Raw genomic sequence first — 17,530 nt, 5'->3', positions numbered from 1 at the left:
GTGCAGCTCTGCTGTTTTTTTTTTACTTGGATTCATTGAACAAGCTGAAGTTAGAAGTTGATTGGCTACCATGCATAGCTTGCACCAGATTTTTCACTCTCCAGTTTTGGTAAATCAGCCCCAAAATGTGTGAGTATAACCACTACTGCTAGGTTGCTTTAATATTACAAAATGATATTTGTATGCAAATGTGCTTATGTGTGCTGGTCTCCTTTCACCTTAGGCATCCAAACATTTAAAGTCCATTTCCATGTAACATTTAAAGTCCATTTCCATGTAGCGGTCACCCAGCAGAAGTAGTGTGGTCTTGAATTGTTAGGAAAGAACTACATGAAGTCAGAAATAAAAGTAGTGTGGGAGGTAATTGTAATGGATTGTTTATCTCACCTTCATCCCTTGCCTGGAATAGAGCTGTCAAAACATGGTGATGGGGACTATGGCAATGTTTGTGGAATTCCGACCCCAACAGTTCTTTTTGACTGCAGCAGTTGACCCCATAACAGTCTACGAAGATGGCAACTTAAATTCAAAAAAACACTGAGATCTAAAGTGTGTGGTAATGGTACCACAGTATTAACCTCCTAGGCGGTAATCCCGAGCGTGACTCGGGGTTGATTTTTCATATCAGGATCGGTAACCCCGAGTCACGCTCGGGGTGGATTGCAGAGAGCGCAGCGGTGTTCTCTTACCTTATCCTGGCGATCCAGCGATGATCTCTCATTGCTGAGATCGACAGCCGAGAGTCCCGCCGCTCCTCCGTCCCTCCGTCGGTCTGATCACTTCCTAGTTCCGTTCCCTGCAGCAGCATGGCTGCATGGGAGCGGAACTAGGGAGGAAATTAAAAAAAAAAAAAAAAAAAACGTCGCACAAAACACATTTTATATTATATATATATATATGCATATACATATATATATGCATATATGCATATATATATATATATATATATATATATATATATGCATATACATATATGCATATATATATATATATATATATATATATATGCGCATATATATATATATATATATATATATATATATATATATACACACATACCGGTATATATATATATATATATATATATATATATATGCACACACACACACACATATATATATATATATAAAATTATATTATTGATTCAATTATAATTCATGCGTTATATATTATATATATATATATATATATATATATACACACACATATATCTATATATAATATATAATGCATGAATTATAATCTAATCAATAATATAATTTTATTATATATATATTATATATTAAATAATAAAATAATATTATTGATTCGATTATAATTCACGTGTTTGTGTTTCAAATTTATCACATCTGGGATGTCTACTAGAGTATTGTTTTGGTCAGGTTTAAGTCAGGTTTAAGTCAGTAATTACTAAGAATTGTAGGCCTATAATACATAACGCCAAATTTCCATGAAAACAATTGTACCGCTTTTGGTATGTAATTCCTGACATAATCATACCGCCAGGGAGGTTAAGAGCCACTCTCTTCCTAGAAAAGTTTACAGGGGTGATAAAGTAAATAATACAATATGCTTAGTTCCCACATTACTTTAAATAATTCTACAGGAGGTAGACAAAAATGGAGTGAAGCTAAGAATTCCAGTTTTAAGACATAACAAAGAAAAATGAATACACCGCTCCTTACCTAATTTCTGCAGGATTTGTCCCCTTATCTGGATGCATACAGACTGAACTAAAATTCTATCACTCTCTTCAGAATATAGCCAGGTGCCTGGTAATTTTTCAAAAAAATTAAAAAGATAATGGAAAAAAATATATATCATGTAAACTGTTTTAAAGGAACTTAACAACTTAGAATTTCACTTTTTAAAATGTTACTAAACCCACAACAGTAATATCAGTCTGTATATGCAATATAGCACGCTTGTTATTCTCAATGTGGAACCTAAGGGGTTAATCCTCTGCATTGTGTAAAAAGGCTGTTTGATCCTGTCTCCTCTGATACTCCCCTTCTTCCACTGACTCCAATAAAAATCCTGATATTTACAGAGCAAGGAGACAGGCTGCACATGCTTAGTTTTGTGTGTGGATATGCTAAAGAGTTTTTTTTTTTTTACTTGGGAGAGTGCATGTGATCAGCACAGGGCCAATCAGCACTGTCTAGACAGAGGGTCAGGGGTCCTGCATCCTGATTTGTAGGAGACTGAAAACTCCTCCTACAAGCTTTAACCAGACACTGATATAAGTCACAAGACTGCTCTAAATGCTAATGAAAAAAGGTATTTAGCAGTTTATATTTACTAAAATAATTGTATTTCCATGTTCTTTGTATTATGGGAGACCGGATATAGTGAATGCAAGATCCTGGGTTTAGAACACTTTAAATCAAAACTAACTTTTTATACAATACATACAATGTAACAGACTATCGCAAAATAATATTTCACTGCAATGACCCTAAACATATATGGATATGTACTAAAAAACGAGGTTGGTTTTCAAGAAGCAATCTTAAAGTGTAACAATCAAATATTTACATATTTTAACATGCAGTAGTCATTAGAAAGTGCAAAAGTAATTTTGTGTGTGCTGACCTTTTAAAGTATAACTGCACAATTTTGTGCAAACATGCTTAAATTGTATATCGCCCTGCCCTTTGTCCTTTCCTGCCAGTGTTGCCAACAGAACAGCAGAGAAATTTTATTCTAGGTCAGAGCATGGAGTATGAACTGTCGGCAGGATTTATTTATAGCCCACAATTTCAAGTGCTGCCCAAATACCACTGTTATTACAAATTCAAATTATGGGGTCGTACATCTTCCCATAGAGTCTCTAAAATGAAAAATAAATAATTGGAAATAGCAATCACAAGCAAAGAACATCTATAATATAACCTAGTGGGAGAGGACAGAGACACATACTAACTAATAGGAATTACATAAATCTCCATAAAGTATAGGAAGACAACAGATAAGGCAACTGTTAAAAGTAGCAGTTTGGATGAAGGTGTACTTTAATGGGTTCATGTCATTATTAAACATTTGTATAAACTACATTAAATATCATACACCTCTGGTAAGTAATATCTTCATCTTCAAGCCCCTCCCTATATTATCCATAAACTAGAAAAAAGTTTTGGCTGCAGTTCTAATTAAAAAATAACGAGGTAATTATGTTTCTTACCTGTTGCACCATTGTTGCTTATTAGACTACTTAATATATACTCTGCTTTCAAAAGCTTTCCTGTAAATAAAAGATATACAAGACAACATATGTTACACATAGCAAAGGTCATCCAGTTAATCTACTATCGCAAGAAAAATCAAACAGAAGCATCTAAAGTGAATCTTTCATTATGCTATACTAGCATAGGAAAGGTCTGCAACGGAAGCCTCCATAGTTCTGTCAGCATACCTGTCCTGTAAGATGTACCTACATTTAAGGTAAAATTATCCAGCTTTATTTATAGCAGACGGAAAGTTTTTATGGCACTTTTTTGCATGCCATATTGCCATCTACTGAGGAATGCACAGGCTGGGAGAGAGCTCTGTAAGGGTCCTTCACATAAATTATTGGATGGCCTATGTAACATTTAGTGGTCTTTTATTTCAATATAAAAAATACCAAAATAGTCTAATGCCATTTAGGAATTTAATGAAAAGATATGTGAAAGTTTGTAGAAAACATTATATACACCGCTAACCTTCTGACCTGCAATCCCATATTAAAAAACAAAAAAACCCAACTAGATATAGCAAATGTGTGTCCATTTATTAAAGGGTTCATTTAGGTTAAATACTTTGTTGTTCTCTGAGCAGGTAAATATGCCTGTATGCATTACCACCCAATCAAAACCTTTAGCTGGATAAAATAAGGCCTGCAGGCATCGACCACAAGGTCTGCTCTTGGATACAGAACTGGTTAAGGGGGCGTGTCCAAAGGGTGGCAATAAATAATGTATACTCAGACTGGACTGGGGTGGAAAGTGGGGTCCCCCAAGGCTCAGTCCTGGGGTCAATCTTGTTCAAATTTATTTATAAATAGCATTGAGGACAGGATCAGTAGCTCAATATCAGTTTTTGCAGATGACACTAAATTGAGCAGGGCAATAACTTCACATAGTGAGGCAGGAATTCTAAAGAGCGACCTGAAAAAAATCGCAGAGTGGGCAACTACATGGCAAATGAGGTTTAATGTGGAGAAATGTAAGGTTTTGCATTTGGGGACAAAAACCATAAAAGCACAATACACCTTAGGGGGGGAACCTCTGGGGGAATCAAAAATGGATAAAGATCTGGGGGTCTTAGTTGAAGATAGACTTAACAATAGCAAGCAATGTCAAGCTGCAGCTGCCAAAAATGGGAGAATATTGGCATGCATAAGGAAGGGGATGTTTTCCAGAGACAAAGCTATAATCCTGCCACTTTATAAAACTCTGGTCCAACCGCATCTGGAGTATTCTGTCCAGTTCTGGTCGCCAGTCCTCAGAAGGGATGTGTTGGAGCTGAAGAGAGTCCAGAGAAGGGCAACTAAACTGATTAGGGGATTGGAGGACCTAAATTATGAAGAGCGCTTACAAGCGCTTGATTTATTCTCTCTCAAGAAGAGACGCCTGAGAGGGGACATGATAGCAATTTATAAATACCTCAATGGTGATATCAACATAGAAAAAAAACGATTCAGTCGCAAAGGATGTATGATGACACGAGGACATACAATGAGATTAGAGGAGAAGCAATTTAACCTCAGACTACGCAGGGGGTTCTTTACAGTAAGTGCTACAAGACTGTGGAATTCTCTTGCACAAATGGTAGTTACTACAGGGAGTATGGCTACTTTTAAAAGACTCTTGGACATACATCTCAAGGATAAAAACATTTGGGGGTATGGGAAATGAATATGTCCACGCACGCTGACACAGGTTGAACTGGATGGACTATTGTCTTTATTCAACCTTAGCTACTATGTAACTATGAAAAATGTATTTGGTCAAGGGTTTTGTCTTACTAAATTGATTATGGGGAGAGACAGGGTGTAAGCTGATCTTGAGGGTAAAAAAGAAAGTGGAAGATGGGGTCAACAAGCTAGACCTTGGGCAGCACCAACATCCCTGAATAGACAAACAAACAACATGGGAAATTGTGTCACACAAAAGTTTATGCACCTATAAAGTCCCAATTTCCCATGTTGTTTGTTTGATCTTGAGGGTAGAGGAAGCAGTGCAGGGGCTTATTATGAACCATGAAGGAGGAAAGAGAATGGGCACTAAAGATGGAAGGGAAAGAGGAGGCAGGATAGCAAAGGATAGCAAGTGGCTGTGTACTGGAGAGGGCATAGACCATACAGAGTGAAAGCTGTTCAGGGGTGGCAGGGATTAAAGGAGAGACAAGAGCAACAGTTGACTATGAAACATTGGAAGGGGCAGAGGAGGCAAATAAGGAGCGCGCTATGGAGGAAAGAGATAGGAGGCAGTGCAATGAGATAAACAAATTCTGTGGAGAGTGAGAAGATAGGAAGATGATGATCATGGAAAAAGTTAAGAAAGAAAGGAAGGCAGTAAGCTCAAATCATGGATAGAGAACAGAGGAGGCTGAGCATGATCTGATTAGGAAAGAAGTATAGTGGGGTTCAGCATGGTTAAGGAATACTGTGTTTTAATGGGAGAGGATGTAGAGGAGGAACAGGTCATGGATGGAAATTAATGAGAGAGGAGGCAGAAAGGGAGCTGATCAGGGATTTGGTGAGAGGAGTCATGCATGAACAGCCATTGCTTCTTCTTGGAGCAGCTTATATCCCTTTGCCTCATGTAAGAAGTCATGGTACAACTGTTTTCACCAGACACAATACACTTCTGAAAAGGGGATGGCACTTAGTAGGAAGGGGCAGGTTAGTACATGCATGAAATGTCAGGTTATACTTGCTTGGGAGTTTGCCTCTGCTGTGGCTGTAAGAGAACAATAGGGACAGGGTTCTATGGCAACATACCATACAAAGGATAGTATTGTGGAAAATAGGGACTGCAGAATTCAACAAAAACTGGAAAAGAAAAGTATTGACAAAGCAGCAGTCACAGGACACAGAGTTGAGGAATCATACAAGCACAGAGAATCAGACAGTGTATAGTGTTCAATGCAGCAGATGAATTGTGAAGAGAGAACGGGGTTTATTGCAATGTGAACAGAGGCAGATATACGGTAATTGGTTGTGGTATGTACAGTCAGGAGACACCTGCAGGAGAGGCTACTACGGACAGTGATATAAGAACAGCAAAATAAAGCAGTGCAGATTGTTACTGGAGAGCTGAAATTGTGGACGAAGAACTGCCAGAAAACACTGGGTGTATAGGAGTTGCATCGCAGTGTGACTCTGGTGTGCAGTCAGAAAACATAGTATGGGGGGGGGGGGGGAGAGATGCCAGAGAATGTAGTGCAGACAGAGGGAGAGAGCTGCCAGAGAAGGTACTGCAGTCAGAGTGGGAAGAGCTGCAACAGATGGTAGCACTGGTAACAGGGAAGAGATGCTTATAATGGAAAAATGGGGTTGATTTACTAAAACTGGAGAGTTTCGAAATCTTGTTGCAGTTCTTCATAGAAACCAATCAGCTTCCAGATTTTTTATTTTTTTTTGTCAATGGTTATTTGAACAAGTTGAAGTAAGAAGCTTATTGGCTATGGCACACCTTGGCTATACCATGCACAGCTGCACCAGATGTTGCACTCTCCAGTTTTAGTAAATCAACCCCAATGCATGTTGGGGATGTACACACTGTAAATTAATGGAGCGGATTTACTTGGGTAGTAGAGCATGTTTAATTTTTAACTTTGTCACTTTGGCATAAATGAAAACTCACTTGCCAAAGAATACCCAAACATGTACAAGAAAAATGTAAAATAAAAATTGCCTGCATATGATTGGATAAATAAGTGCACAGCTTTACTTCAATAATCTGCATTAATTTTCACCTTGCAAAGTGAATTCTTCTGAACTCAGCAAATGAGGTGGAGCTGTACTGACTTGAATCTTTGTTATCTGCAAGCAAAAATCCTGTTTTTTTTTTTTTTTTTTTCTTGTACATGATTGGGTATTGTTTACAAAGTAAATTTTTTACTTAGCTTGACCTGATTCCGTAACCTCAGTAAATATTCACTTTGCGAAGTAAGCACGTGCTACTTTTTTTTTTAGTAAATCAACCCCAGAAAACCAGAATGGCAAAAGAAGTCACAAATACACACAGCTGTCCGAACATTTACTCCTTCAAAAATGAAGTAAAAGGGAGAACCTGTAATTTTTTGGTTGCTTGTTTATTTAGTCTAGAGGTCCTATGGAACAGAACACAAGATACTGAATATAGGAGCAAGCTTTTATATAATGTCTAGATTGTCTGTTGCATTACAGGGGCTCTTGATCAGAAGTAAGGCAATTCAGATACCCCTGTTTGAAACCAGCAGGGTATATTTGTTTGGGAACAAAAGGCCCAATTAGTATTTTCCACACCCTTTCACAAATCTCTCTACCTCTTTTGGCTCCGAAACTCTTCTTTCTTACCCCTTTGTTAAAATAAAGGGAGGCTGGCCCTAGGTTTGAAAGGATGCCACTGGGTTCATAGAAATGTCATGCCATAATGGCATCAAGCGTCCTCTTGAAAGTCAAGTAGTTCCTAATTGGATCTAAGCTCAGAAAACAGAGAAAGATCAACTCAGAGATATGTCACCTGTATTTACGGAGATGCGAGCTTGCCGAATAACCACCTGTGGGGCTATTGGTGTGGAAGGCCACAACTTGTGCAAAGCTTTGGCAACCGACAGAAGTCTTATGGATGCATCTACCCAGTATAGAAATCGGTCAATCAGGAACACAATGGCGGCAGCGGTAGCACTGTCACAGACCTTTATACAAGTCTTCAAATACACCTAGCAAGGAGAGATAACAAATCACTATGTCAAGCATTGCATTATATCTTGCTATGGTCACAGTGTACTTTTTCATTTTATAACATAAGCATTGTAATAACAGTGCAAACAATAGTTATTAATTACAATCCAATATGAGCTTACTTTAAAATATCCTTTCTTGTTGTGAGTTCTGCCTGCCTGCTAGCCATCTCTTTCATCAACTTTCTGGTTTCCCTGAATGCTTTGCTGCTTCTCCTCTGCTGTTTACTTTCAATTTCTAGAACCACATATCCCATGGTACTTTGCTGTGACAAGCAGTGATCCTGTACTGACTTCACCTCCTGAAACCCCTTCTCCCAGCACCTCTGTAGTCTTAAAGGAAGGCTCTGTGAAATGTGTGACACAGCAGTGTCTATTAACATGGCATAGTGAATATGTGTCACATAATTCAAGGAAGTTAATGTGCGTAGATCTAAAATTGGTTCCAAAGGCTCAAGATTTTTTTACCTTATTACATTTTATGCATTAAGATAAAAAACCTTCTGTGTGCAACCCCCCCTCCAACCCCCCCCCCTATACTTACCTGAGCCCCATTTCGATCCAGCAATATGCATGACAGCAGTGGCTCTCCAGGGTCTCCCTCTCCTCATTGGCTCACACAAGAGGGAGCCATTGGCTCCTGCTACTGTCAATCACAGCCAGTGAGCCAATGGAGGGAGAGGGAGGGGTGGGGCTGAGCTGCGCCCCTTGTGTGAATGGGCACACAGAGTGCGGCTTGGGAGCAAGCCTGTGAAGTGCTCCCATAGCAAAAGGCTTGCTTTTGGAGGCACTCGGCAGGGGGCAGGAGCCAGGACCGCTGGCAGGGAACCCAAAAAGAAGAGGATCGGTGCTGCTCTGTGCAAAACTATTGCACAGAGCAGGTAAGTATAACAAGTTTCTTATTTTAAAAAAAACCTTTCCTTAAGAATCACGTTAACAAACCTCAAGATCATTCAGATTAACAGAAATAGACTAGAAATAATTGAAACAATGCAGAACTAAAAATATGATATTACATTTTGGCCATATATACAGTTTAACTTGAGAACTGTATTGCTGAATATACAATATTTTTAAAGAATGATTTGCTAAAGATCTGCTATATTGAATACAGTAATTTCCAGTACATGAACAATTCTGCATATACCAATCCATGAAAAAAAAAAGGTTCTTACTTTTTCTCTCATCATCAGGAACTTTAAGGCTGGGTCCACATATGCTGAAGCCGCAGTTCATAGCGTGGGGTCTGATGCAACCCAATTTTTGCCCTGAACTCGCACCTTAGTCAGAACCAAAGACACACAGGACCCTTTTTAAATGCGGACCGCGGCCGCCCCGGAGCTGTGTGAACTGACTTCATTGAGAGCCGGTCAAAGTCTCCTGTAATGCGAATTGGATGCAGGGAAACCTGCATCCGATTTACATATTTGTAAACCCAGCCTAAGTGTTTAAATGTTCCCTACCGGCATAAGCACTGATCAATGTTTGTCCAAAACAGAAGTGTAAAAAATATTTTGACAGTTAAATAATTTCCTAACTACCCAAAACGAGTTTATATGGCCAGGTTAAAAATGATATCAGTTAGCTAGTGTCATGAGTTGATTTAGATCCTACACGTAACTGTGATGTTAATGGATGGAACCAAAGCTCATCTTTATATCATACCATACCAATTGGAAAATATATGACATATGACATATATGGCATTAATGGATCACAATAGGGCACTGGAAACTTGGGTTGACTCCCAGGACGCTACCCACCACAAGAAGGTAGGGAGCAGATTTCTGAATGAAAAAACAACAGGACAGAGCGCACAACCGCCCTAGCGTAACACCGTTTATTAATGAATTATGAAGCCATAAAAACAGGTACTCACAAGCATAGAAGATATCATGCACAAAGATAAGATCCCCGATGTAAAATGGTCAGGACACCCTCCTCTCCATACCGCCGGCTCGGCTGCTCGTCCTGCACTATCAGACCGTAACATCCGGAGTGAACCTTCCGCCTCGGGCAGACTGTGTGTAGTGCACCTGCGCATGGTCCAGCCGTCGCCACACACACGCTGCAGGGATAGATCAAGTAGCCACTCAGTAGAGACACCAATGTGGATTAACAGAGGGGAGATCCCCGATCAGGTCCCCTAGCATGACACCACTGAGGTTGCCAAGGACTACGCGTTTCGGAGGCCTGGCCTCCTTCTTCAGGTCTCACCCCCCTAAAATTGCCCTTACACTTATATAGCAATGTGACGGCTTCTCCCCTTATAAGTACTTAAAGGGAAATGACTGCAATAACCCATTATCCGGGGAAATCAAAAGGGAGCAAATATATGCAACCATAAAAACAAATTCTAACATAAAATATCAGAACATGTGAATGAATTAGAATAAGTATAAAATATATCAATTATATATAAAAAATAATAAATTTTATCTGCAATATTAAATTTATTACACTGTAGGAAATACACTCCAAAAAAAAAAAAAAAAGGCCAGATATAATTTTCCTCAAAATTAATCATAGGACAGTACATGTGCGTATATGTATCTCAATACACACCTGCATATATACACTAGGTGTACACTATGTTAGAATTTGTTTTTATGGTTGCATATACTTGCTCTCTTGATTGCCCCGGATAATGGGTTATTGCGGTCATTTCCCTTTAAGTACTTATAAGGGGAGGAGCCATTACATTGCTATATAAGTGTAAGGGCAATTTTAGGGGGGTGAGACCTGAAGGAGGCCACGCCTCCGAAACGCATAGTCCTTGGCAACCTCAGTGGTGTCATGCTAGGGGACCTGATCGGGGATCTCCCCTCTGTTAATCCGCATTGGTGTCTCTACTGAGCGGCTACTCGATCTATCCCTGCAGCGGGTGTGCGGCGACAGCTGGACCGTGCGCAGGCGCACTACACACAGTCTGCCCGAGGCGGAAGGTTCACTCTGGATGTCACAGTCTGACAGGACGAGCAGCCGAGCCGGCGGTACGGAGAGGAGGGTGTCCTGCCCATTTTACATCGGGGATCTTATCTTTGTGCATGATATCTTCTATGCTTGTGAGTACATGTTTTTATGGCTTCATAATTCATTAATAAACGTTGTTACGCAAGGGCGGATGTGTGCTCCGTCCTGTTGTTTTTTCATACAGTTTCTCTACCTCACATTCCAATGGAGGGTTAGGAGAGATGCCACGCCCCTTTATGTCTGTTTCATCGTTGGCCACATTACAAGGTTTCCCCAGCCTGAAAATTGAAATCTAGGATCTGCGCATGGACTGGTAAAGTTTGTTTTTCCTTCAGCAGATTTCTGAAAACTAGATCAACACATGGAGAAGTTGCTTATGTTAACCAGCAAGATTCCATGTTTCACTTTCCAGAGAAGACAGCTTAACAGACAAGCACATCTCACATCATCTTGTACACACTCTTGTTTGCGTTATGGGGGAGGGAAATACAGCTTCAATCCATGAAGTCAGTCCTGACACCAGCTTTTTTTGGGGGGAAACAATGGTTTTCTAATCTGGCCAATAGCTTTTTCCCAAGATAACGGTCAAGAACAAATGTCTTAAGTTGCATGTAGTCAAAATACCAAAACAGAGTGGATCAAGATCATTTAAAGTGGTTGTAAACCCTTTTCATGAAGTTGGAACTAATTACATATACATACAGTTTATCTCTACTGTCTTTTCTCTCTGGTGCTTCGTTCCCCCGTTATCAGCATGAGTCACTTCTGACAAGTTCTCCAACATATGCGATAACATGAGCTCAAAATTTGTGTCGGGGAGGGAGGTAAGCAGGGAGCTTGTCTATTCAGAATACAGCTCTGCATGTTTCTTTAGTCCATGCCTTTGTGGAGGGGGTGTGTCCCTTTTCTCCAATCAGCTCTCACACAGTGTAAGTGCAGATTCCACACCCACCCCTTTGTACTGCTGAAAGATGAAGAAAGATTTTTAACACAACTTGCACTTTTCAAAGGCTATAGCAAAGGTGAAGACAGTAGATATACAAGTAAAACTTGTGTGGGAGGATTTTTTTCATCTCTGTGTATCATCTGAGGCTATTCACTTCGCTGGAAATTTGTAAAGGTTTACAACCACTTTAAAGAAACATTTTGCATGTAAATCATGAAAGCTGTCATTGCTGACTTTTCATGCTAGTTGCCTGGCTCTCAAATGTCAACATGACAGACTGTGAAGAACAGTTGCCGGACCCTTCTGCGTCAGTACTGAGGAAGTGATTTATAATGCAAAGAGGATATCACTGTCCAGTCACTTATACTCTGCTAGGGTACACAAACCATGATCTAAATTTTTTTATCACCCACTCAAAAACTGCAGGCAATAGTGTGGATCCTGCAGTGCCCAGTGGAGTTGTCTCTACTTAACACAGCAGAGAAAGCTCTGTAATTGGTAGAGAGGCGTTCATGTGACCTTGACAGGACATTCCTCAAGGCTTCTTTTTAACCTCATGCACACAGAGCGCTTTTGCAGCTGCACCTAAAGATGCATTACGACACAAGAGGGGGGGTCTCTGGGTGACGTCACTGGGTGGCCACGCCCATGGCTATATAAGAAGCCGCAAAGAGCGGAGATGGCATAATCACGGGAGACATTGTCAAAAAAGGACCGGATTGGCAGTGGAGAAGGTCGAAGAAAGAAGACTAGAGAAGAAGACCAGAGGGAGAAGATCAGAGGAAGAAGATTGGAGGGAGAAGACCGGAGAGAGAAGACCGGAGGGAGAAGACCGGAGGGAGAAGACTGGAGGGAGAAGACTGGAGGGAGAAGACCGATGGGAGAATATCTGAGGCAGAAGATCGGAGAAAGATTTTTAAAAAAGGACTTCTCAAAATGGTCTCTTCTCATTGTTTACACTGCCCTTTTTGGGGTGATGGGTAGGGGTACAATGTACCCCATACCCATTCACATAGGGAGGGGGGCAGGATCTGGAGGGGCCCCCCTGTTACAGGGGTATCCAGATTATGATAAATCCCCTGCCCGTAGACCCCCCACAACCACCGGCCAGGGTTGTCGGGAAGAGGCCCTTGTCCCCATCAACATGAGGACAAAGTGCTTTGGGGTGGGGGGTTGCAGAGCCCCCCCTGCCCTAAAGCACCCACCTCCCCATGTTGAGGCTGTGTGGCCTGGTATGGTCCAGGAGGGGGTGGGGCCACTCGCTCGTCCCCTTCCCTTTCCTGGCCTGCCGGGCTGCATGCTCAGATAAGGGCCTAGTATGGATTTTGGGGGGACCCCACGCCTTTTTTTTGCATGGGGTTCCCTGTAAAATCAATACCAGACCCGAAGGGCCTGGTATGGAACCTGGGGGGGGTACCCACACACCAGTTTTTTTTTCCCATTTTGGCGTGGAGTTCCCCCTCAGTATCCTCAGAGCACAATTTGCAACACAAGTCAGATCATCATGATCCGACTTGGATGCAACTTCTGTTCAAATAAATGGGCTCAAAGCCGTATCAAAGACGGCTCATAGGCAACCATTGATTTTGAAAAGAGGCAGAAAAACGCTGCTAAAAGCTAAAGCGGCTAAACCCGCATTAACACCAATGGAAAAGCTACTAAAAGCATGTTTTTACAGGTGTTTTTTCATGGCATTGGTAGTGGCTCTGCAGCTAATTTTTTCTAAAGCCCAGTGTGCATGAGGCCTTATAGTGCTCCAACGGCTTCGGATTCCCAAAGTCAGAGGAGCAAAATGCACATTTGTACAGTTGAGCTAACCACTATGCTTTATCAGTGTGTTGTACTTTGTCGTGTTTGACCTTGGTACGGCCAAACCGCTTTTAAAATGGGCCTTTTAGGGCCAGTTTACACCATGCATCGCAAATCCCTGTGTGTTTGTGTGATTCACATTTTTTTTTTTTTTAAAGCCGGTAGTGTGTGAAACACATTCAGACTAACACCCCGTGCAAAAAAGTGCACACACAAAACGTGGGAACACAAAAAAAGTGCAAAGGGGCGTAAACATGGACCTCCTCCGAAGAGGGAGGGCCCTTACCCTGATCCCCCCTCGGGTGCAAGGCTCCTGACAGGCACTGAGGTACTCACTGCTCCACCTAGCTGAAACCAGGCAGACCCAGTTCTCTGGGAGGTCTGCGGAAACAGACCAATCCCAAGTACTAGGCGGGGTTCCCCCGAAGGGAGACCCCATGAGAAAGGGTGAACTAAGCCAGAAGGCCATATCCACCCCCTCCCAAGACTTTCATGGCAGGTCTGTGGACTTACACCCTACTAATCAAACTGTGAATAAAGTGTACCGGGTCAACAAAAAAAAAAAAAACGTGACAAAACACACAAATAAAAGTGGGGAAAGGGAAGTGGAGAAGTGCAGTTGTGCCATAGTGCAATACCATGGTAGGCCCTTCGGCCAGGCATCAAAAATTCCTCTGGTCCTAGCCAAAAGGCCAGGCCCTAGCGACAGGTGTGAAAAAAGCATGTAATGGTGCAGTGTCCAAAGTGCCAAAAAACTCCAGAAGAGTTCCCCAACCTGTGAGAATTAAGGCACCCCTGGCCAAGCCATACCAGGGGCACGTAAACCACGGGCTTCTCTCACATCCCGGCCTTCTCCCTACCAGGAGGTATCAGAATTTAGACAGCTTAGGGAGAGCCTTACCTACAACTGGGAACAAGCCTTTTTCAAGGCAAGATTCAACTCAGTAGGAAAAAGGCCTTCTCACCACCATCACCATTCCTTACCAATTACATCAAAGAGTGATACTAACCAGCACCCAGTCTCTCCATAGGGCACTGGCATTCTCCCTCCTGAAAACTAATAAGAACAGATACTACACTTGATCTTAGCCAAAAGGCTGCAGTGCAATTTCAGCCCATTCATTTGAATGGGCTGAAATTGCGCTGGAAAACACAAAAAGTAGGTCATGCACAACTTTAAAAAGTACAAAGCAACCTGTACACGTTACTACTGTACCATGAGATCCAGTGCAGGCAAACAACTGCGTCTGTGGTGTCATAAGTTAACACTGACACTGGTGTGAGAAATGCGTGCGAAAAACACCGCGTTCTGGTGAGAACTGTCCCTTAGTGTCACTAACTCTAACAAATATACAGGTAAGGACTTTTCTCCACCTTACCTTATCTACAGGTTTCAGGTCAATGACTCACAAATCAATAAAGACAGTGGAACAGTATAATATTCACAATGAGCTCAACAATTACAACTTTCTCTCTCTCTCTGAAAAAAAGGTTAGATTAAACTGTCCATAGAAATCTCACGCATGCAAGTCTTTCTATAATAAGATGAATGCTCCTGGCAACTGAACAGGTAGGTTTAAATTTGAGTGAATACTCAAAACCAAAAAAAACAAAAAATAACGCAAAAGCGATAAGAAACAAACACAAGTGTATTATCTTGATGGTTTTGGGGTTCTTAAAAGGGGTTAGATATGTATTTGGGAAAAATTACAAGAACAAGAAAAAGGAGAGGAAATGCAATTATAAAACATATAAAGTATATTAAAATAGACGAGAGCGCAGTAAGCAGCTTAGAATGCATGGGTAAACATAAAGGATGCAAAATAAGGAATTACTGCAACATTATTTTACTGATATTCCTTTCTATACTTTCCAGAAAAAAATTGTAGATCTAAATACCCTGTTTTTTTTTAGAAATGTATAACCTTGTCTAAATTTATGGATAGTCTTTAATTTGTAACTCAGATTTCAAAGGTCCAATTAAGTGGGTTGCAAACTTTTAACAAGCAGGAGGCGGATAGAAAGCAAAATAAGCACTGCCTAGAATGGAAGCGTACAATATTCTCCACACAATAAAGACACTTACACCTGGCACGAGCAGAATACCTGTTGTTAAACACAATAAAGGAATGTTTCAAAGCACCTGTAAGCAGCCTTAGCACATTAGTTCTTTGATAGCTCACAGTACAGTGCAGCTTTAAATGCTGACCGCCGCCTAGTCTACTTTTTTCCCCACTTCTCATCTACGTAGATTAGAGTACAAAAGCCTGAAAGAGAGTGACCCGCCAAACAAAAGGGTTTTGAGTTGCTCGGAAAAGCAGACTTAGTGGAGGATGGATGGAATCCAAGTGGCCCTATTATTTCCACTTGCACTAATTAGACATTTTTCTGTCACCTATTGAACGCCGCTGAGAGGCCAAACTCACTGAATTCATTCCTAAAGTGTTTACAGAAGTTTGCATCTGTTTGTGTTTCTTCAGGAGGAAAATAAGCACTTGAATAGCACTGAGGAAAATCTAAACGAAGCATCTCATTCTGAAGAGGTGGCAGGCTGCAGCTGCATCATGCCATACAACCTATGGTGTCATCTCCTAACAAGAGGACAATGAATGGAGAAAGCACAGACTGCTGATGCTTTCAGAGACAATGTTTTACATTTTATCCTCTTATATACTCTTCCCATTCCCTTCTTGCAGCAATCATTCTAGTTCTTGAGGCACCCATGAGATGAGTTCCGAATCAACTTAATCTGTTTATAGGAAGGAATAGCAGCAAACAACATCCCAGTAAATAATTTTTAGAGGAAGGCCCCTAAGTCCAAACTGGATATTTGATCATTATGGAGTTCTGTGACTAGTGTGTACACATGTACACAAGACAGAGAAACATAGAAACATAGAATGTGTCGGCAGATAAGAACCATTTGGCCCATCTAGTCTGCCCAATATATCTGAATCCTATGAATAGTCCCTGGCCCTATCTTATATGAAGGAAAGCCTTATGCCTATCCCATGCATGCTTAAACTCCTTCACTGTATTTGCAGCTACCACTTCTGCAGGAAGGTTATTCCATATAGAAACATAGAATGCATCAGAGATCCTTTAGGGCCAATTTAAATCTTTGCGGTGTACCTGTATGAACCTGTATTGTCTAAAGATTTTCATGCAAAAGAAATGACCGGCCAAAAATCACACATAACTCTTTTTCTAACACAATATGGCTACACACTGCAGTATATTGCAGTAAATTGTGCCATGCTACACCAGATGCAGTAGGTGCCGTTTAAAATGAAAGGTACTGCAAAGCATGAAGCATGTATTGCCGCAATAGATTAGCTATTACACTCATTTCTTTGCCAACCTGTGTCTCCTACCTTCACTCCGTTCTAATGCTGCAAACTCCGCCAAACATTTGGCTTTGGACATATGTGATTGTTGGATGCCAATTTCAGCAAAGGCCAGCATGCCATGCTTGTTTTTGGATGAAGCTATTTTAAATAAGAGAACCAGAATATCTTTAACATGTTTTACTGCCAAGTAAAATTGTTTGATTTAAACAAGCGTGGAGTGCCATCCTTTGCTAAGGTTGGAATCCAACAGCCCCACCATGGGTCACGCACCTGGCCTATATGTAGGATGGTAATTTAGAACTATTGGATGCCTGCCTGTGTCTCCTGCTGCACGTTGTAGTTATTCCCTCTGACCCCTATGTCACTGTTGTGTCCTGTAGTGATGTAGGGGCAGGGGGATGGAACCACAGCAAGCAGTGGGGGACAAAAGCATTCAAGTGTTGAATGCTAAAGAATCTGGCAGAGGCTGTAGGAACATAGGTAGGAGACACACTACTAAAGAAATTTATAAAATAGCTCT

The 17,530-nt window shown here is 41.1% G+C and overlaps 1 protein-coding gene across 1 annotated transcript in view; it reads right to left on the bottom strand.

Annotated features, from left to right (window-relative positions):
• ALPK1 (alpha kinase 1) overlaps positions 1-17,530 on the bottom strand; it is a 214,730-nt gene that overhangs the window by 52,876 nt on the left and 144,324 nt on the right. The window contains exons 5-7 of the mRNA XM_082254294.1: positions 7,713-7,911; positions 3,185-3,244; positions 1,686-1,772 (exon numbers count right to left, since the gene is read on the bottom strand). Of these exons, the coding sequence (XP_082110420.1) occupies positions 1,686-1,772; positions 3,185-3,244; positions 7,713-7,911 (346 nt within the window). The remainder of the gene's footprint in view (positions 1-1,685; positions 1,773-3,184; positions 3,245-7,712; positions 7,912-17,530) is intronic.

The sequence above is a fragment of the Pelophylax lessonae genome (genome assembly GCF_965119305.1).
Source record: "Pelophylax lessonae genome assembly, chromosome: 1".
Taxonomy (NCBI): Eukaryota; Metazoa; Chordata; class Amphibia; order Anura; family Ranidae; genus Pelophylax; species Pelophylax lessonae.
The sequence above is the reverse complement of the archived record's forward strand: the minus strand, read 5'-3'. Positions and strand labels throughout refer to the sequence as shown.